We start from the raw sequence: 19,555 nt of genomic DNA on the forward strand, positions 1-19,555 counted from the left end.
AGTGCATCGGAACTAACACGGGGGTTCCTGGTTCGATCCCCGTTTCGGGGAGAAAATTTCAGGGACTGAATTTTCAGCTCTCCCTTGACACCATTTGCAAGTATGGTCTTGAGGAAATGAAGATTGTTCTTCGGAAGGGGACGATAAATGGGTGACCCGTGTTGAGAGAGAGCTATATCTCTTGCACGTAAAAGACACCCTTGTAGATTCCGAAAAAGAGTAGGCTAATGCCGCCACAAGGCATCACTCACACCCGCAAAGTGGAAAGAGTTTAGTATAAGTTGTTTCCCAATCCACTTTAAATAAATATGTTTAAAACAAAAGGGAATAGTAAAATTATGAGGTTAAAGATGTTATTTTTCCTTAACTGTAGATTGATACATGTACTAAGTCAGGAATATGACATATTTGTTCCGTTGTTTGATATAGTCTAACTTAATTTTGTCAGTGTTATGCTGTTTTCTTTATTGACCTGACAGTTAGGTATTTTTGTTTATATATTGTTCAACTGCTTTGACTAAATTTGAACACTAGTGGTAAAAAAAAAAATATTGTATGTCATTGAATAATAATCACTCGCAATTGAACTAATTTAGTGTGTTTTGTCTTTAATGTCGATACTAATAAATTGTAATAGTATGTTACGAGAACAGCAAATAAAGGGCATGACCTAAAATGATTTAATTGGAAGAATTACAATCTTTGTCTTTTCTGAATAAGGATCACGATCAACTTACACTGGATATATCGGACTCATATATCGGGTACACGTCCTCTCTGTGTTTTTCTGTTAGATGTTTTTCTATTTGTATCCATCTGATGAGTTAAGCCTTTTTCAACCGATTTTTTATAATTTGTTCTGGTGTTTTACTGTTACACCGCTGTCCCAGGTGAGGGAGAGGGTTGAGACCTCAGAAAAATGTTAAATCCTGCCATATTATGTTTATCTCAAAATAGCAAGAAACATAAATAAATTTGTTTTGCACTATTGACACTATTCCTTTCATAAACAAATTAAATTTGTTGTAATTCAGTGACGGATTAAAAATGAACGTATTTAACCCCGCCACATTGTTTATGCGTCTATCCCAATTCAGGAGTCTATAGTTCTGTGGTTGTCGTTGGTTCATGTCTGTCAGATGTGGTTTTCGTAAATTGTTTTGATTAAAATAAGGCCGTTAGTTTTCTCAAGTAAATTCTTTCATATTGTTTAGGTGGGGCCTTTATTAACATGTTTATCTTTTGTCATAAATATTCATTATATATAATAAAATAGGAGATTTAGTTAACAAAGTCCTTATATTTGAATAAAGTAACATTCATTTTTAGTGGAAAATTGTTTTAACGTTAATTAAGCTATAATTAAAAATTTGTTTGCTAGCCACTCGCTGTGATAAATGTAAGATAATTTTGGTTAATTTTACCAACATTCTATCATTATGAGATAAAATAGCTCGTTTTTCATTTATAGTCTTTTTCAAAAATGTTTAATGTAGATTCCATTTATATGTTTTCACTTAAGCATTTCACATAAGTTTAAAGTTTCTGGAATACAGTGGTTGCTATGGTGTTCTGTTTTGTGTTTGTTCGTATATGTGTGTTTTTGTTTGGGGTGTTACACTTCTTTCATGTATTTTTCTTTAAGGGTCGAGCAATGCAGATGAATTAAGACAGCATGTATGCTTCATTTAAGTTCTGACATATTTGTATACACAATTTTAAAGCAACACATAATATAACAAGTAGCAGGAAAGTGCTTTTGGGGATTATTAGATGCATACCAAAACTTGAAACATTGTATCCTTGACAGCAGAATGAAACATGTGTTGTACACCTAAAATTAAAATTGAGAATGGAAATGGGGAGCGTGTCAAAGCGACAACAACCCGACCATAGAGAAGACAACAGCCGAAGGCCACACATGGGTCTTCAATGTAGCGAGAAACTCCCGCACCCGGAGGCGTCCTTCGGCTGGGACCTAAACAAATCTGCATACTAGTTCAGTGATCATAGAGGTCATACTCAATTCCGAATTATACACAAGAAACTAAAATTAATAATCATACTAGACTAACAAAGGCCAGAGGCTCCTGACTTGAGACAGGCGCAAAATTGCGGCGGGGTTAAACATGTTTTTTGATATCTCAACCCTCCCCTATACATCTAGCCATGTAGAAAAACAAACGCACAACAATACGCACAACAATACGCACAGTAAAACTCAAGTCCGATGTCAGAATATGAAACAAAAGAAATTAAACAAAATGACAATACTAAATACATTACACCTGCATATTGTACTAGACAAAAAATCTTTTTTTAATTATTACCAGAATTCGGCTTTAAAAGAGAACAATTTCATGATAACTTGGAAAAGATTGCTTTTAGGTGTGAGCAAAGGCTCTGTGTTGAAGACCGTATCTATAATGATTTACTTTTATAAATTATGACTTGGATGGAGAGTTGTCTCCTTGGCACTCATACCACATCTTCCTATATATATGTCGTGTACATTTTATTATTTTGTACAGGTTATTACTTGTACAAATGCTTTGTATGAGTAATTACTTGTATGATACCATTATACAGAAAAAGGGGGACGAAAGATACCAAAGGGACAGTCAAACTCATAAATCTAAAACAAACTGACAACGCCATGGCTAAAAATGAAAAAGACAAACAGAAAAACAATAGTACACACGACACAACATAGAAAACTAAAGAATAAACAACACGAACCCCACCAAAAACTAGGGGTGATCTCAGGTGCTCCGGAAGGGTAAGCAGATCCTGCTCCACATGTGGCACCCGTCGTGTTGCTTATGTGATTACAAATCCGGTAAATAGTCTAATTCGGTAGGTCATATTCATGAAAGGGAAGGGGATTGTAGTTACGACGTAAGGAACATATCCGATATCATTTGTGAAACGGTTATTCCATAACGGTCAACCAACTCGTGATGGCGTCCGTAAAATTTACGAAGGGATGATTTCAACTTCACCATTTGGAACTCTTGGTTTAATAGCTTCCTTGTGAGCAGCAAACCTCTATCAAGAAAATCATGATAGGAAATGCAAGCACGGGAATATCGTATCAATTGGGAGATATATACCCCGTATGCAGGTGCTGCTGGAATGTTGCTACTTAGAAATGGAAAGTTCACAATTGGAAAGCTAAAATCATCTCTTTTGTCGTAATGTTTTGTTTTCAACCGACCCTCGAGCTCATTGTCAATTTCTAGATGTAAGTCAAGATATGAAGCCGACTTAACTGTATCTGTAGTATCCTTTATCTCTAGTTCGATTGGATAGATGCGTTCCACATAGTCACCAAATTTTGAATTGTTTAGTGAAAGAACATCATCTATATAGCGGAAAGTAGAATTAAAGGATATTGCTAACTTCTTATCTTTCTTCCTAAGAAGTTATTACCTGTACAAATATAATTGTACCAGTAATTACTTGTACAATTTTTGTTGAGAAAAAGATAATAACTTGTACAACATAATATCTTTGAGTTATATGTGCTTCTACTTTTTTATATTGAAAAACTCCTTTCTTTGAGTTAGTAAATCGGGATTGTTTTGCCAATTTTTGGGTATTGTTTTCTTTTATTCTGTTTTCTCGTATTTATTTGTTTGTTTCTTAATTTTTACTTATAATACAGTGTATGTATTTTTGAAATCTATATTGTGTTTTTTTTTTTCTTTTCTTTTTTTCAATTGTGTATTTTGTACTTAGTGTTGTGTTGTTTTTTTTTTTTGGTTGTTGTATGGGATATACAAGTACCTGACCACGTCCACTCTGTGTAGTATTTCTTATTGTATCCTCTGATGAGTTAAGCCTTTTTCACTTCCTACACGAGTAATGATCCCTAATCACTATGTTGTTCATTGTTGTCAATTGATATTTATCTTTAAACATTATCTTGAACTATTTTGTCTTGTAATAATCTTTCCTTATTTCCTACTGTGCTTTTTGGTGTCACTGTTGCACAAAGAAGACTTCAATATTACAATGTCGTAGCCAATTATCTAACCACATCTGTGCAAATTATACATATACTTTAGTGTTTTTTGTATATACTAGTAGTTGTAAAACAAACATGTATTGCATTATAAAGTGTATTAAAAAAAAAAATGTAATTGATAATTTTATTTGATTGAACACATTGTGTCTTAAAGGAACAGTGGTCGGACATCCATGCCAAGAATTTTAAAAAATTACATGATCTTATAAACTTCCTCGGTAATTATTTAATGATTGAAGCATAAACACATGTTATCATAAGAAATCGTTGTCTAGTTTTGTAACGTTGTCGGGTTGTAAACGCGTTTATCATGCGCTTATTCTGAATATGAAGCGCTACAAAATATGCTCGGATCGGTCAACGCTTATAGAACCCAATAAATTACAAAATAAGCATTCAATACTTGTACTTCGGTACTGATATAATTTAATAAACCTTTCTAAAATTGTCCGTTTATACAATTTGAAATTGTTAAGAAACTAAGGTTTCAACTCCCTCAGGCAACGTTGACTTAAGATTAATTTGGCTATTTATTTAAGGTATTTTTGTCATATAGCTCTTCAACGGTTTCGGTACTTATACATCCTCGGATTTCAAATATTTGGCTTTGAGCGTTCATGATGAAGGTAGATCCAGAAAAGCGCTTCGGACGCATGAAATTCTTAAACGTGTTGTTTTTAATTTTTTTTATAATTTTTTTCAGTTTTTTTTCTTATGTATTCATGATTTTCTATTTGTATAATTGTAATGTGTGCCTCGCTGATCATAATTGTACAAAATATAAAAAGAAGCAAGTAGAAAAAATTCAAACTTCTAAGTTGTAAATATGTTTAAAAAAAAACTTTTCAGTGTATAATACGTTTTTCTAAATGTAAGCTGGAGGCGAACAAACATTATCAATGTTTTAAATTCTAAATATCTATTTAGTAATTAAACTCTGAAATTCTACAATTAGTATATGCGTCATAGCAACATTTGACATGAAAAAAGACATCTACACAATATAGACCGTTTTACTTTTGATATATATTCAATAGCTAGGACAGTCAATACAGTCATCAAAACCACTGAACTGTGCATACATATTTTCCTGCAATAACTACTTTATGAGTCTATAAAATTATTGATTGTTGTTGAGCACTAGGCGGAATCAACTGTTTTTGGCTATCTTTGAACCTTCTGCATTCATGCCACTCGTCATTTGATCAGATGACTTTCTCTTATTTCTTTCGATAGCTTGCTCTATAAAACATTTAAAAAAAAATCATGGGTGATTCGAAAAACAAAAGGAAACAACTTCATTTTTAACAAAATGTATTTCAAATAAGCACATACTACCAAAAAGTATAGTGTCATATACAATTAAAAACATATCATACAACAGGGCAGTCTGCACATTTTCAACCAGTTCAAACTATGTCAACATTTCTTTGATATATCTCATTACCTTGAACATTTGTTATGTTAATTCATTGCATACAATTGTTCGTATTACTAACCAGGCGATTATATCATAAAATGTGATTTTCACAAATTTGCTGTTTTAAAAGGTTTCTGGTTTGTTAGTGTATTTATCATAAAGAAACGATTTTTTTTTTATATTTCAAACATTACCGTTCAGATACAAAATTGATCAAAGCAATCGTTTGATACAAATTGTAACACATTAAGAATTGCAATAATGAAATTATGGACAATTTTCCAAATGTTTTCACACGGTGTTTCTCGTCTTGACTTACAAAGTATTATACAAATATTTATTTATTAAAAATCATTTTGTAAGTAGCCTCATCTAATACATGTTATATTTGAATCATTCTTTTTGTGAAATCAAGTTTTCAATTTAGTACATTACATTATCCATATATTTGCCAATAGCGGGCAATACTGGTTTTGCTTTTGTCGATTAAAGTCAAAGTTTATGTTTGATTTATTTTTTTATCAGTATATAATACAGCGTGTCCAAGTATAGCATTGTGTAAGCTGAGATTAAAATATAATAACTACCATTTTTTTAGATCGAGAAAGAACTTTCATGTGTTAAGTTTTTTTATGATTACGTCTGGTGGTTGTATCCCAAACACTTGTCTTCGATGAATCATTTGTAAATAATAAGCAGCTACAGCCTACCTGTCCTAATTTGTATATTTATAGATATGTTTTACATCCCTTTCTAATTTGAAATGGAAGATTGAACGATCTCTAGAACTTTATTTAAAAGTAGAGTCAAGCTTGTTTTACAAATTGATACTCAAACTCTGAGTACATCTCAATAAATATAAGAAGATGTGGTGAGAGTACCAAGGAGACAACTCGCCATTCCAGACACAATTTATAAACGTAAACCATTATAGATCAAAGTATGGTCTCCAATACGGAGCTTTGGCAGCAGGCTATAAAGGACTCCCAAAAAAACTAGTGTAAAACCATTCAAACGGGCAAAAATCAACGGTCTAATCTTTATAAAAACGATATAAGAGAAACACTTATGACCACATCAACAGACGACAACTACTGACCATCAGATTCCGGATTTAAGACAGGTGCAAACAATTGCAGAGGGTTTCAACTTTAATGGTACCAAACTTCCACCCTTATTGAATGTTTATGGGATGGTAAACCAAATGTTTTGTCATATGAGTGAAGAGGAAAAGATCTGTCTAACATCACATATAAGATTTAGAATAATATTATTAGTCTTTTTGATTGTTTTACATACTTAAAGATGTATGCTAACCCTTAGATAGTTCGTGGGAGAGCTAGATGTTTTATTTAAAGAGCAATTTGATCTCGAAATTTATTATTGAAAACTTTCATTTCAAGTGGATTCTGAATAGAGTAATATCTCCGTAGCTGATACCATTTTATTGAAGATAACAAGAATCTGAACATTTTGTAAGAAAAATAGTGTACGATGAACCGTAGTTGGTTGTATTTTCGATGATCACTGATTAATAGTTGTATTATTGACAAATATCACAATCCTACCACTGCTTAACTTGTTAGTTGCAACTATAACTCCATAGTTTTAAATCGTACAAAACAGAGAATCCAGGAATAACATTGAGATATATTTTTCACAATTTTTACAATAAAGTTCTTCATTTCGACCTGGTCATAAATGCATTCTCGTGAAATTGATGGTATAGTTTTTACATTTAATTGCATCTGATTTTTATAATTATATAGTTAATGTATAAAGGATATGTAACCTGTCCCCACTATCAACATGTATTTTATAAGTATGTATTGTGTTCACTTGTTGCATAGTATGTTGCTGTCGTGTATCTTTATTTATGTGTTATCTTACAGAAAAGAGGAACGAAAGATACCAGAGGGGCAGTCAAACTCATAAATCGGAAATAAACTGACAACGCCATGGCTATAAAGGAAGCAGATAAACAGACAAGCAATAGTACACATGACACAACATAGAAAACTAAAGAATAAGCAACACGAATTAACCCCACCAAAAACTAGGGGTTAACCCAGGTGCTCCGGAAGGGTGAGCAGATTCTGCTCCACATGTGACACCCGTCGTGTTGCCTATGTGATAACAAATCCGGTAAATAGACTAATTCGGTAGGTCACATTCATGAAAGGGAGGGGATTGTAGTTACGACGTAAGGAACATATCCGATATCATTTGTGAAACGGTTATTCAATAACGATCAACCAACTCGTGATGTGTCTGTAAAATTTACGAAGGGATAATTTCGACTTCACCATTTAGAATTCTTGGTTTAATAGCTTCCTTGTGAGCAGCAACCCTCTATCTGTGCTGCTGGAATGTTGCTACTTAGAAATTGAAAGCTGAAATCATCACTTTTGTCGTAAAGTTTTGTTTTCAACCGACCCTCATTGTCAATTTCTAGATGTAAGTCAAGATATGAGACCGACCTAACTTTATCTGTAGAATCCTTTATCTCTAGTTCGATGGGATATATGCGTTCCACAAAGCCACCTAATTTTGAATTATTTAGTGAAAGAACATCATTTATATAGCGGAAAGTAGAGTTAAAGGATATCGATAACTTCTTATCTTTCTTCCTAAGAAGATCCTGTATGAAGTCAGCCTCATAATAATAAAGAAACAAGTCGGCAAGAAGAGGGGCACAATTTGTTCCCATTGGAATGCCGACAGTATACATATTTCGATTATTTATCATACTCGTGGATATTTAAAACAAAAAAAGGAATGCTATAGGTTTTTTTACAAATTATTATGCTTACCTTTAGAACATAATTGTGACTGGGTTACTGGACCAGGATATCTCAAATAATAAAACATTACGAGACTCTGGCCTTCTTTGATTCCTTGAGCAAAACAATTAAACATTTACTAAAGTGTTAATTTGTCTTTCAAGAGATATGTTCTATAAACAAATTATCTTTAATTGTCGACCTTAACAGCAATTATAATGTTTTCTTCCGTTTTGACTTTGAGACATAAAATTTCTTGCCATTAAGGACACACTCTTGAAAATGTCCCATGTATTCTAATATGCGAAGAAAGTCACGAAGTGGGACATACGTCATTACGTAAGACAAAAATGTAAGAAACATTGCAAAATATATATCAAAATGACACATTTTATTATTACAGTCATAAGTAGTTAAAATGATTCTGAATAATACAATATACGTGCTTAACGATTAATTATGCTTGGGAGCTAAATCAAAGCAGAATCGGCCATAAAAGACAAGAAGATAGAATTGATACTCATAAAACGAATAACTGCACTCTCACATACTCACCACAATTTTTGATAAGTTGACCATCGTCAAGTATTACTGTTCCATTATACAATACTTGTTTATAGTAAGGTATTCCTTCTTTCTCAAATATCAATTCTTTTATATCAAAAATGGTCATGCAGTTCTTGATGTCGATTTCGATAAATTTGTTCTTTTTTGTACGCACATATATAAATTTTAAACCAACAAGTTCTTCTGTTTGATTGCCTTAAATATATCATCATATGAAAGCAAGTATCATTATGGAAGAAGTTAATGATAAAACATGGAAATTGAAATAAAAATTGATTCTGCAACAAAGTTTTTTCAATATTTCAATTTTGCATTAGCACAATTAAATGAATGTGAGATCTTCTGTCAAAAGTTTACAAAAATAATGTTGCTGAGGTTCGATAGGGTTTTTCAAAGAGGTTATACATTTTCTGTAGTACGGAAGTTAAGGAAAGTTTTTCCTAGTAATTACTATGTTATTTTACCAGCTATATGATTGCAGAATCGTATGTAAAGATAAGGTAATCAATCTAGACTTGTGATCTAACCCTTGGTAGTCAGATACATGTAATTCAATTACTAGCTAGTTGTTTTAGCCTGTGCTATCATACATGTTGTGACAAATTTTATTCCATACGCGCAAATTTGAATATAATTCAATTGTTTTTAATTCTTTTGAAATCTGAATAACTTAGAATACTCATAAATTTGACCTCTAGCTAACTCCTGAATCACATTTGGAAGCAAGGGTATTGTTTGTTGTTCCTTCTGTTTCAAATTTACAATTTTGTGTGAAATACCTGCAATAGAGAACAGTTTCATTTTTAGTCGTATTTAACAAATGCATCTGTATTTAGAACCTTATAATACTAAACAAATGCATCTGTATTTTGCTCATCACCTACCAGGTTATATTAAATTGTGTGAAAATTGTCCTTTAAGCTTCCATGAACTGTGTTAGTCAATACAAACACTCTTCGCTACTTATTTTATATTTTGGTTTTTTTAAACACATATAATAAGGAAAATAAGGAAGATAATTTCCGAATGTCCACTCGGATTGTAATCGATACTAATTTAAATTTAGATAGTAAAACAACAGGTCTAAAACTTGCAAAATTAACTTTGAGACGAACAGAATTATTTATAGAACCTGTAGAAATAGATAAATTTCTTCGGTTAGCTTAGATTTTTTTTTACCTGATTATTTGACTAAAGTAATTTTGCATTTATACAGTCATATTCGCATTTCCGTAAATCTAGTCATCTTGCATACATATCAATATCACCTTTTAAATATATAAAGAAAACAAAGTTTTGAAGATTTTGATACAATATTTCATCTCTTTTTTTTTGTGGTTTAGGGGGGGGGGAGCAAACAGATATAAAATTTCGTTGATAAGTAAGGTTTTTTTCAGGTGATATAACAGGCTGTTATATTATTGGCTTAAAAGTTATATTTCAACCTCATTAGAATTTTTTTTGACTAAACTTAGACTAAACATTTTTGGATAAGGTTTACGCATATGCAAGCATGAACAGTGGTTTAACGAATGTCAGCTGAAAAGGGGAAACTACGCAAGAAAGCAGCGGTAAAAGTGGTCGTGTTTATTGATTCGCCTCGCAAGTATAAACTAGTTTAAACAAAATTGAGATTAGGTATAAAATTTTATCAATATATTATCATATAGCACAAAGAAAAACTACGTATTCGTATTTACTGTTATAATTATAGTTATGACTGGGTCACGTATAAGTCTACATTTTTCGTGGGTCAAGCCGTTAGTTAAATAGTTGGTGTTAAGACAAGACTACACACGACATCGTGTTTCTTTATAACGATTCAGAACATTTAGTATTGTTTTCTTTGGTGCGTATGTAGTCGTAAATTATGTATGAATATATATCAAATTAAATTTCAATGATGTTGAAAACATTCTAGTAATTAAAAAATACCATAATATGATATCGTTCTGTCGTCTGTCAAATTGGTTCCTTCAAACACAAGTTCTTGGTTATCCGGGTGGATTCCAATTTCAATCTGTATAAGACCTTTTAACTCTCGAATTCTACATCGGTTCCTCAGCCAAAATATTTTGACATCGTCATTCCATTCATTTTTCACAAAAACAGGCTTGGTTGTCTTCTTTTCAACTACAAATGTTCAAAAATGTTATCTATTTTTCACATTTTAACTTCCTACACAAATTTCTAAATTTCTAAATTCTCACATTTTTATCCCAGGCATAGATAACCTTGTCCGTTTTTTGGCAAAACCTTTGAAATTAAGGGTCGTCAATGCTCTTCAACTTGCACCTTGTTTGGCTTTCTAACTATTTTGATCTGAGCGTCACTGATGAGTCGTAATTAGACGAAACACGCGTCTGGTGTATTAAATTAAAAGCATTATATCTTTAAGTATTGACAATTATTGACTATGTCAAATATATTCTATAACGAAACTTGATGACACCTGTTACGAGTATTATTTAATTATGTTATTATTACGTTATCATAAATTACAAAATAAAACTTTTGAATTGGAATTATGTTTCTAGGAATAGGTATCACACTGTAATGCATGTTTACTTTATATGTGTGATTTCCTCTCTACTTATTTTTTTTACTTGCAAATTAAACCAAAATGAATTTTCCCAAAAATAAGGGAAATACAGATATCTGCCTTCCAATGTTGGCGTTTCAAATGTTCAGTTTTGTATGTCCTTTAGTGCAGAACATTTCACATATATATGTGAGGTAAGTTGTATGCAGGAAAGTGGCGCTGTTATTGAATAGCATTCGGAATGAATGCGTTTTGTGAAGAATCTATAACTTCTCTTTTCTGATATCAACTATTGTTATTATCTTTAACTTTGAAATCAATGTCAGGAAAGGTTATCACACCTCGTATTAAACAATCCATGAATTACAATTTTTTTTTTAATCAAGCCATTTGACTATCTAGTACAAACCTTCAATTGTCCTAATATCTGATAGAGTTGAATCTCCAGAAGATCGTATAAAAAGGGGTTTCAGGGAATGTGGTGACCCACTGGATGAAGGTAGCAAATCACTAGGATGGAATGAATGTCCAGTTGAAGAGGTTTTTTGGCCTACTGTGGTGCTTGGTAACGTTGAATATGATTTGATATTGACATTGCTGTCAATACTACTAAGTAATGATTTCAATGGAGAAAGGAACTTTCTCTCCACATCTGCTTCGCTTAAACTTTGGTTCGCTTCAATATTCATCACCACTTTAATGTTTTTCTTGTCTGTATAAGTAAGATGTTTAAAGTATCATGAACCGTTCATTTTGGGAAAAAAACAACTACAAATATTTACTTGTTTCCCTACTTAATAAACAGATCGTTTTATTGTGCCTATGCAGTAGGCTTTGGCCTATCACTATAGTAATTGCTCTAATAGATAACAAAATTGCAGTTAAAATTCATTTCTACAACCCAATATTATCACTTAAAATTGTAACATATCGAATTCAAGGTTTGCATTGAACATAATGTTGAAGAACTAGTATTACTATTCATAAACGTCTTCAATAAACATAGTATAGAAGGTTATTGTTATGCAATATCAATGTATAGCTCAATGATTAATAATCCAAATCAATTACCTCCTTTTATCTGAACGAAATATACTTTGCTTAGTACTTGTCGTAACACAGAAACTGATCTGAACGTACAACCCCAACGTTATATGTAAATAAGTATTGTAATCATAATTTGACTGACGTTGCTCATCATATGACAAAAAAAGTAAAATGATTAATCCGTTATTACCATATTCTGTTAATGACTGTGTATCATCAGTACTACTATCTTTATGAGAAAAATCTGTATTAGATCTACTTTGCATTTCGGTTAATATGTCAATTTTAGAACCAAGGCTATCTGAAATGAATCAATTCAAGTCATTATTTTGTTTATGTACCACTGTAATGAGCCAGACCGTTTCAGTAAAATATATGTGAACATATTTTAATGTAAGCAATGACGAGTTGCATAATGAATAAACTATTGTCATTTGTCTGATTTTTGTTTTGAAAGGTAATGTTTTCGAACTGCACATTATATAAGGATTAAGGTAAGTATTTTTGTGGGTTTTTTTTACACTGAATCTGAACTTAATAATACCTCTCCAAAATCATAACCCATTTATCATATTTATATTTTGGAGAAGAAATGCATTGCACCGATAACACTACACTAAAACATAGATTTGTTGATTTACTATAGATCTTATTTTCATCAACTTTTTTATAACAACATTCCTAAAGAAGTAACTAACGTAATTGATATAATTGCATCCGGGTTTTTACACGCACTGTCTCGATATATTCACATGAAACTGGTTGTTCGTTGATAATTTGATATGAAGGCAGATTCTAATGCAACAACGTTTGTAACATTCATTTTGATTGGATAACGTCACTTATTTACATGGCATCAATTGACAATTGATTCTATCGGACGTACGCGCAAGCGCAGACGGCATATACCAGATTTTAAATATATGTTTTAACGTTTTTTTCTGTCATTTTAATTAGAATGGAGATAACAATATTGTATTTTAAGCTCCGACGGCATCAATTGGGGATTTGATGGTCGCAAATACCCGTTTACTGTCTCCGCTAACGCGTCGCCAGTAAACTTAATTTGCGACCATCAAATCCCCAATTGATGCCGTCGGAGCTTAAAATACAATACAGTTATCTCCTAAATGTATCATCTCGTATAGTTATGCCTGCAAGCAAATGAATCAATTGCAAAATAACTTTCAATTGCGTGATTTTAAAAAAACACATATAGTTTACTTTCAGCCCCTGTAGAAATACAAACCAATTTTCTCGTTAATTTCACTATGATGCCTGCATTCATTTTCGTTTATAGCCTTTGTTGTTTCACACACGGTTGTTAGCTGCGAACGACTTTCATCCAACGTTTTCTGTTAAAGCACAAGACTTTTATTTTAATATATTCACTTTTTAACAATAGGTTCAATAAACATAAAAAAAGACGCAACGATTCGGACAAAATATTTGTTTTCAAGTTGTTTAAATGTTTTCTGCAAACATGAATGCTTAGTATGTTTTTTCTAACGTATATCGTTTAGGTCTAGATACATTTATATGTTAACTATTTCTTTATTTAGACAAAATAAACACTGCGATTGTTTTCACCTGTCCTAAGTCAGGAATCTGGTGTTCAGTAGTTGTCGTTTGTTTATGTGGTTCCTAAGTGTTTCTAGTTCTCGTTTTTATATAGATTAGACCCTTGTTTTTCACGTTTGAATGTTATTTTGCTCTTTAGAGCTTGCAATTCGGTGTGAGCCAAGGCTCCTTGTTTAAGACCGTACTTTGACTATAATGGTTTACTTTTTAAATTGTGACTTGGATGGAGAGTTGTCTCATTAGATGAATTTTACATTCTCTGTATATCCCATTTATTCATATAGGTTCTGGCGTTTTGGTGAATTGATAATTAATGCCTTCCAATGGTTTTGGACTGAGCGTAACTGTTAAAAATAGAATAAAAAAGCTTATGGCCAGTATTTTTTTTTAAATCATCTTCATTTTGAATTACACCGTTGTATGAATAGGATGATTATGTGAACACTTTTCAATGGAATGCTTATGCTAGCTTTCTTATAAACGATTACCCTGCATCATAAAGTATTTGTGTAAAAATGTAAACGACGTACCTCAAAATCACAACACTTATCTCGCCACCAATCATGTAACAGCTGACACTCCTTTAGTTTGTCGTCACTAAGCATCTGCCTGCGTCTTAAATACTCAACATTAGCAACAACTGTTTGTTCATATTCATCGTCTATTGCTTTCGCTAAACCGAATACAGCACCTTCTATATTTTTCCAATAATAATTAAAATCCAGTTCATTAATTGATTTTGTATCAGTGCTGTGCACTATTTTGTTTCTAGTATTTATTAAAGTAGTCAACCAGTGGTCAATTTCATTGTCGACTTTTTCACAGTTTTTCAGCATGCAGTTTGCTAATGAAATATCTAAAACAACATACGGATTTATGTTTTTCTTTGCAACATATATGCATATGCAATTCTTTCCACGATGAACTCTCTTATTTTTATCTTCATCGAAAAGGGATTTGAAATGATTATTTGATATATGTTTCTGTTGAAGAACTTCTGACACACATTCACAGCACTTTTTGTTGCAATTAAGGTGGAATAGAATATGTTTCTTTCTTTTTAAATAAGATGCAAATGTATCACCGCACAAAATATTTCTTTTAAAATAATTACATACAACCTTTGGACACACATCAACTAGAAATGCAATAAGTTTATAAAAATTCTCTTCTTCGCATTCCATTCAAAATCATCTACAAAGACAACAAAAGCATAAATTGTGTTTTGGTATAATAATTTACGTTGTCAAAATCAACAAAATAAATATTGTATTTGACATGGTGTGTAAACAACTGATTGATTGATAAATCTACAGAGAAACAGTTATTTCGCAGTGTATGTCTTTTTGAGAGAAAAAAAAACGCAAGTTAAAAAAACAATTGTACCTATATCCTTTAAAAAAAGATTTCAGTATAGTGTATTACCTCTGGGCCAAAAATATCATAATTATAGAAAAATATGTTGTCTCAAAATATGGACAATTTTATAAAAAGGGTCTGTAATGTAGACTTTGGGCAGTTTGAACGCTTCAAACAAACTGATTTTTGACCATTTCAAACTGGGCCAAATCACTACTTTACCTAAAAATTCATGAACCCAATTTTTCAGAAATTGGGATGCAGTAGTTGCCACAAACATATTTTCTCAATAAGAAATATTCAAAGCATAAATCCGTGTAGTTGTAGTTGTATCATACCTGATGGCATTGTCTGGTGATCGCGTTGTTTTAATTTTTTGAATATATAAACTTATGGTTATCAGAGGACTTAAACTTATGGTTATCAGAGGACTGAGTTCAAAGCATGCCAGGAAGCATTTAATATTCAAGTGAATTTTAAAGTAAATTGTGGATTATTCAAATATTTCATAGTGAGCTTCACAAACAAAGTATGCATACTTTCCCATTCTGAAATTATCAACCTTTTATTATTTTCCCTAAATGCTACATTTAGTACCTGGTATAGCATAATGAGTGTCATGAAAACAGCCATGCATACTTTTCCATTCTGACATAATTAACCTTTCAGTTTCTTCCCCAAAAGCGACATTAAGTACCTGGTATAACTATGGAATAATTTAAAAGGTTCACCTCTTTTTTTCCCTTACATTTATCATGTTTATATCTTAAATATGTATGGTCTCTGAAGAACAGAAATCCGAATTAAAAGTTTTTCGTTATTTCTATGCATTTCTCTGTATTTTTATAATTATGTTACAAAGAGCTACTGTGACAGTTCAGTTTATATCTCATATTCCGCAACATTGCGTTTGATAATGATTATTCGATGTAAGTAATTTGGAAATAAAAGTTGAATGTTTGAATGTCAAAACTAGTACGTCAAATGTTTGTGTTAAAATTCAGACTAGTAAAAAGACTTTGATCAATTTCCATATCGTTTTTATCAAAGCTTATGACTATAAGTAGCTCTGCTAAACTGTTTAAAAAAACAATCAAGTAAATTCATTAAAAATATCAATCAACTCGATCAATCAAAACATACAGACGTCGGGTGAACTCTTAACAATTGAGAGCGGATGTTTGACATGATAAATATCTCTTGACAATCTTGCTTAATATCTCTAAACCCCAATTCAAATCCACATTCAGTCGAAATATCACAAAAGGGAACAGGACGCAATTGTAATGGCACTAATAAGACGACGTCAACAAATGACTTCGTAGCGGTAAGATAATGGTATGAAGCCAAAGTAGGTACAAAGTAGAACAGCATTGAGAACCAAAATAATTAGCAAATGTGTAGCAAACAGGACCAAATTGTCTATGCATGGGCGGAACTCAATGGCGGAATAATTATTTCGAACATTTGATTGTTAATTTATTTCTTGCAACATTGCAAGTTCATGAAAAGTTCATTAACTCTTGAATAATGTAAATTGCTAACTGTTTATAAAAAACACATTTATGTCACCTGTTTATGCAAATTCAGTAATTTTACTGTCTTCTCGTTTCAACATGGCGTCTTCTACACTATCAATAACTGTAAATAAGACGAAACTCAGGTCATACACATGCACATTTATCGATTAGGAAGTGCAACGAAAATCTATTTATAGATCACTTCAATACTAGTTCATATGTTAAATTTTGGGAACCATTTACACGGAAGGTTTAGTGTCCGGTTAGGATAGTGTTTTTTTCGGGTGAATCGGTCCTTTTCAAATGTATGTTCCAATGATAAAACATGTGATAGGGTCGCGATTTCGTAATTATGATATTTTTTACATGACAATCCATGTTATTTAAAACCCTATACATGTTATGTGCAAAAAACATGAAAAAGAAACACAATTTCCTTGTATTTAACAACTATATTCAGTGTTTAATGTTGTCATGGTTTTTTTTCTCGATAGCAACAGTAAACCGTCCAGTTTTTTCAACAAATGGTCCGGGTTTCTGGAAGAGAAATTATGTACGAAAAAAGATATTCTTGACTTTAAGTGGCGGATCAAGAAATTTTCATAAGTGGGGGCCCACTGACTGACCTAAGAGGGGACCCGCTCCAGTCACGCTTTAGTGATTCCCTATATAAGCAACCATTTTTTTCCCCAAAAAGGGAGGCCGGGCCACAGACCCCCCCCCCCCCCCCTAAATCCGCCTCTGAGTTTGAAAAAAATACTTTTTTCTAGTTTATAACTGTAATTAAGTGAAGGACAATATTATAAATATTCCAAATAAATCACCAAAACATGTCAAAACGTAACGGAGGCTAATAAAGATATATCACGAAAATTCTGTACATGTAATTCATAAGATTTGACAAACAACACTATATACAAATGAACGATACTTGTTTATTATATGAAAGCGTTCGTACACCAGAAACAAACTGATGATTGCATTTGTTACATGACTTGAATAGTTCTTAATTTGACACTGACACATAAAATTTTAAGCTATACATGCTATAGGAAATTTGTATTATCACTCGAGAAAACACGGACGCACTCGAAAGCGTAGGAATTAAAGTCTTACAAAGACATAAAATGAAGGGAGGGGTAGCGCAGAATTTTTTAACTTAGAATTTCGTAGGATGTAAATGTTGAGATTATGCCGAACTGCCCTATGCTTTGACTTGTAAAGAAAAACGAAGTGTATATCAACTTTCCATACTAAGATATATTTGTATATATTTGTATATGAAACTTCATAGTAAAAGAGACACAGTATTAACCGTAAATGGAGTAACTATGGGAAATTGTATTGTCTATATTTACAGAAATGCAACCTACACATATTGTATGTGAAAAAAGAAATTTGGTTTATCTCAGAGATTTTAATAAATTTAACTCAAATATAAAGTTTTATGGATATTTCATGGAGATTGAGAAAAACCTGTGTCTTAACTATGATGACTTAGCATAAACTGAGAGTTTACGGTATGCACAATTTACTTAAAGCCATGAAAACAAGGTAAATTCATAATACATGTATATGCATATTTGTTATTAAGATTGTTTATAAGTGCTTTTCTTTAGTCTTTGAAGTCATTGAATCTCATAGATTCTTTTCTGATATTATGCTGATGGGATTTTGTCATGTCGATAACCCAAAAATAAGCCGTAACACCTGAATGTGTTGTTTTGTGACTGTGACATAAAAATACAAGCTAGAAATACAAAAATACCTCAATAAAACTTACAATAGTGTGTTTTATCCTAAATGTTTACTAAATATTCCATATTCACTGAAACAGCAGGAATTATTTTTAGCAAATTGGAGGCCCAAGGGGCAAAAAATAGAAAAACATGTCTAAAAATTAAAAAATACCTCCACGTGGGTCATAAAACAAATAATTCAACCTGTAAATGCTATGATTTTATTATTATAAAGGTCTTTTGTAAAGAAATCAATAACTGTCTTTTGAAAAAGCAAATGTATGCAAAAGACAGGCATAATCAGTCGATTTTAAAACTTTTAGTGAATGCATAAATCCGACTGATGACGTCGTGCATACATCTTTTGTAAATATGGTCTTGTTTAAACACTTCTAGTTCATATTTAGCTAAAATATATTAGATATACGGTTAAAGATGATAGTATTGTGCCGCACAGCTCTATGTTATGACCTTTGATTTAAAAAAAAAAGTAGTGCATATCAACATTCCATTCTAGGATGTATTAAAAAAATTGTTACACGGTGATAACTGCTGTACCCATATTTTGACTATTTTATTTATTATGTCTGTTTAGTTTACGCATCATTGTAAATATAACGGAATTTAATGAGACTTGTCAACATAGTGACAGGTTTAGCGCTATAAAACGAGGTTTAATCCACCATTTTCTACATTTGTAAATGACAGTACCAAGTCAGAATTATGAAAGTTCTTGTCCGTTCGTTTTTGATGTGTTTAATTATTTGATTTTGCCATGTGATAATGGACTTTCCGATTTGGTTTTCCTCTGAGTTCAGTATTTTTGTGATTTCACTTTTTTCTTCATAGTAAAAGTGACACAGTTTTAGCCGTAAAGGGTGTTTCTATGGAAAATTACATTGTCTATATTTGCAGATATGCAACTCCAACTTTATACATTTGCAACCGTTGATAAATGAAATGCAAT

The 19,555-nt window shown here is 31.9% G+C and overlaps 1 protein-coding gene across 5 annotated transcripts; it reads right to left on the bottom strand.

Moving 5' to 3' along the window:
• Positions 1-5,034: 5,034 nt before the first annotated feature.
• On the bottom strand, positions 5,035-17,174 carry LOC139527598 (uncharacterized). 5 transcript variants are annotated; one of them, XM_071323130.1, is made up of 11 exons: positions 16,902-17,014; positions 15,092-15,164; positions 14,501-14,664; positions 13,639-13,744; positions 12,580-12,690; positions 11,752-12,054; positions 10,736-10,933; positions 9,493-9,579; positions 8,789-8,995; positions 8,264-8,347; positions 5,035-5,272 (listed from the first exon to the last, which is right to left on the bottom strand). In XM_071323130.1, the coding sequence occupies exons 3-11, from the start codon at positions 14,573-14,575 to the stop codon at positions 5,181-5,183; spliced, it is 1,263 nt and encodes a 420-aa protein (XP_071179231.1). In that variant the 5' UTR covers positions 14,576-14,664; positions 15,092-15,164; positions 16,902-17,014; the 3' UTR covers positions 5,035-5,180. The 5 variants fall into 5 exon arrangements, with proteins under 5 accessions (XP_071179231.1, XP_071179230.1, XP_071179232.1 ...); XM_071323129.1 differs by having other exon boundaries at positions 15,085-15,164; XM_071323131.1 differs by lacking the exon at positions 15,092-15,164 and having other exon boundaries at positions 16,902-17,174.
• Positions 17,175-19,555: the final 2,381 nt, after the last annotated feature.

This window comes from Mytilus edulis, chromosome 6, assembly GCF_963676685.1.
Source record: "Mytilus edulis chromosome 6, xbMytEdul2.2, whole genome shotgun sequence".
NCBI lineage: Eukaryota > Metazoa > Mollusca > Bivalvia > Mytilida > Mytilidae > Mytilus > Mytilus edulis.

Coding starts and splice junctions, on each gene's coding strand:
- LOC139527598 (XM_071323128.1), bottom strand. CDS start 15,154: ATGGAATGCGAAGAAGAGAATTTTTATAAACTTATTGCATTTCTAGTT. Junction 10,934..11,751: donor AGATATTAGGACAATTGAAG/GTTTGTACTAGA, acceptor GAACATTTGTAG/TTGAAAAGAAGACAACCAAG. Junction 8,996..9,492: donor GATTCAGGAGTTAGCTAGAG/GTCAAATTTATG, acceptor GATATATTTAAG/GCAATCAAACAGAAGAACTT.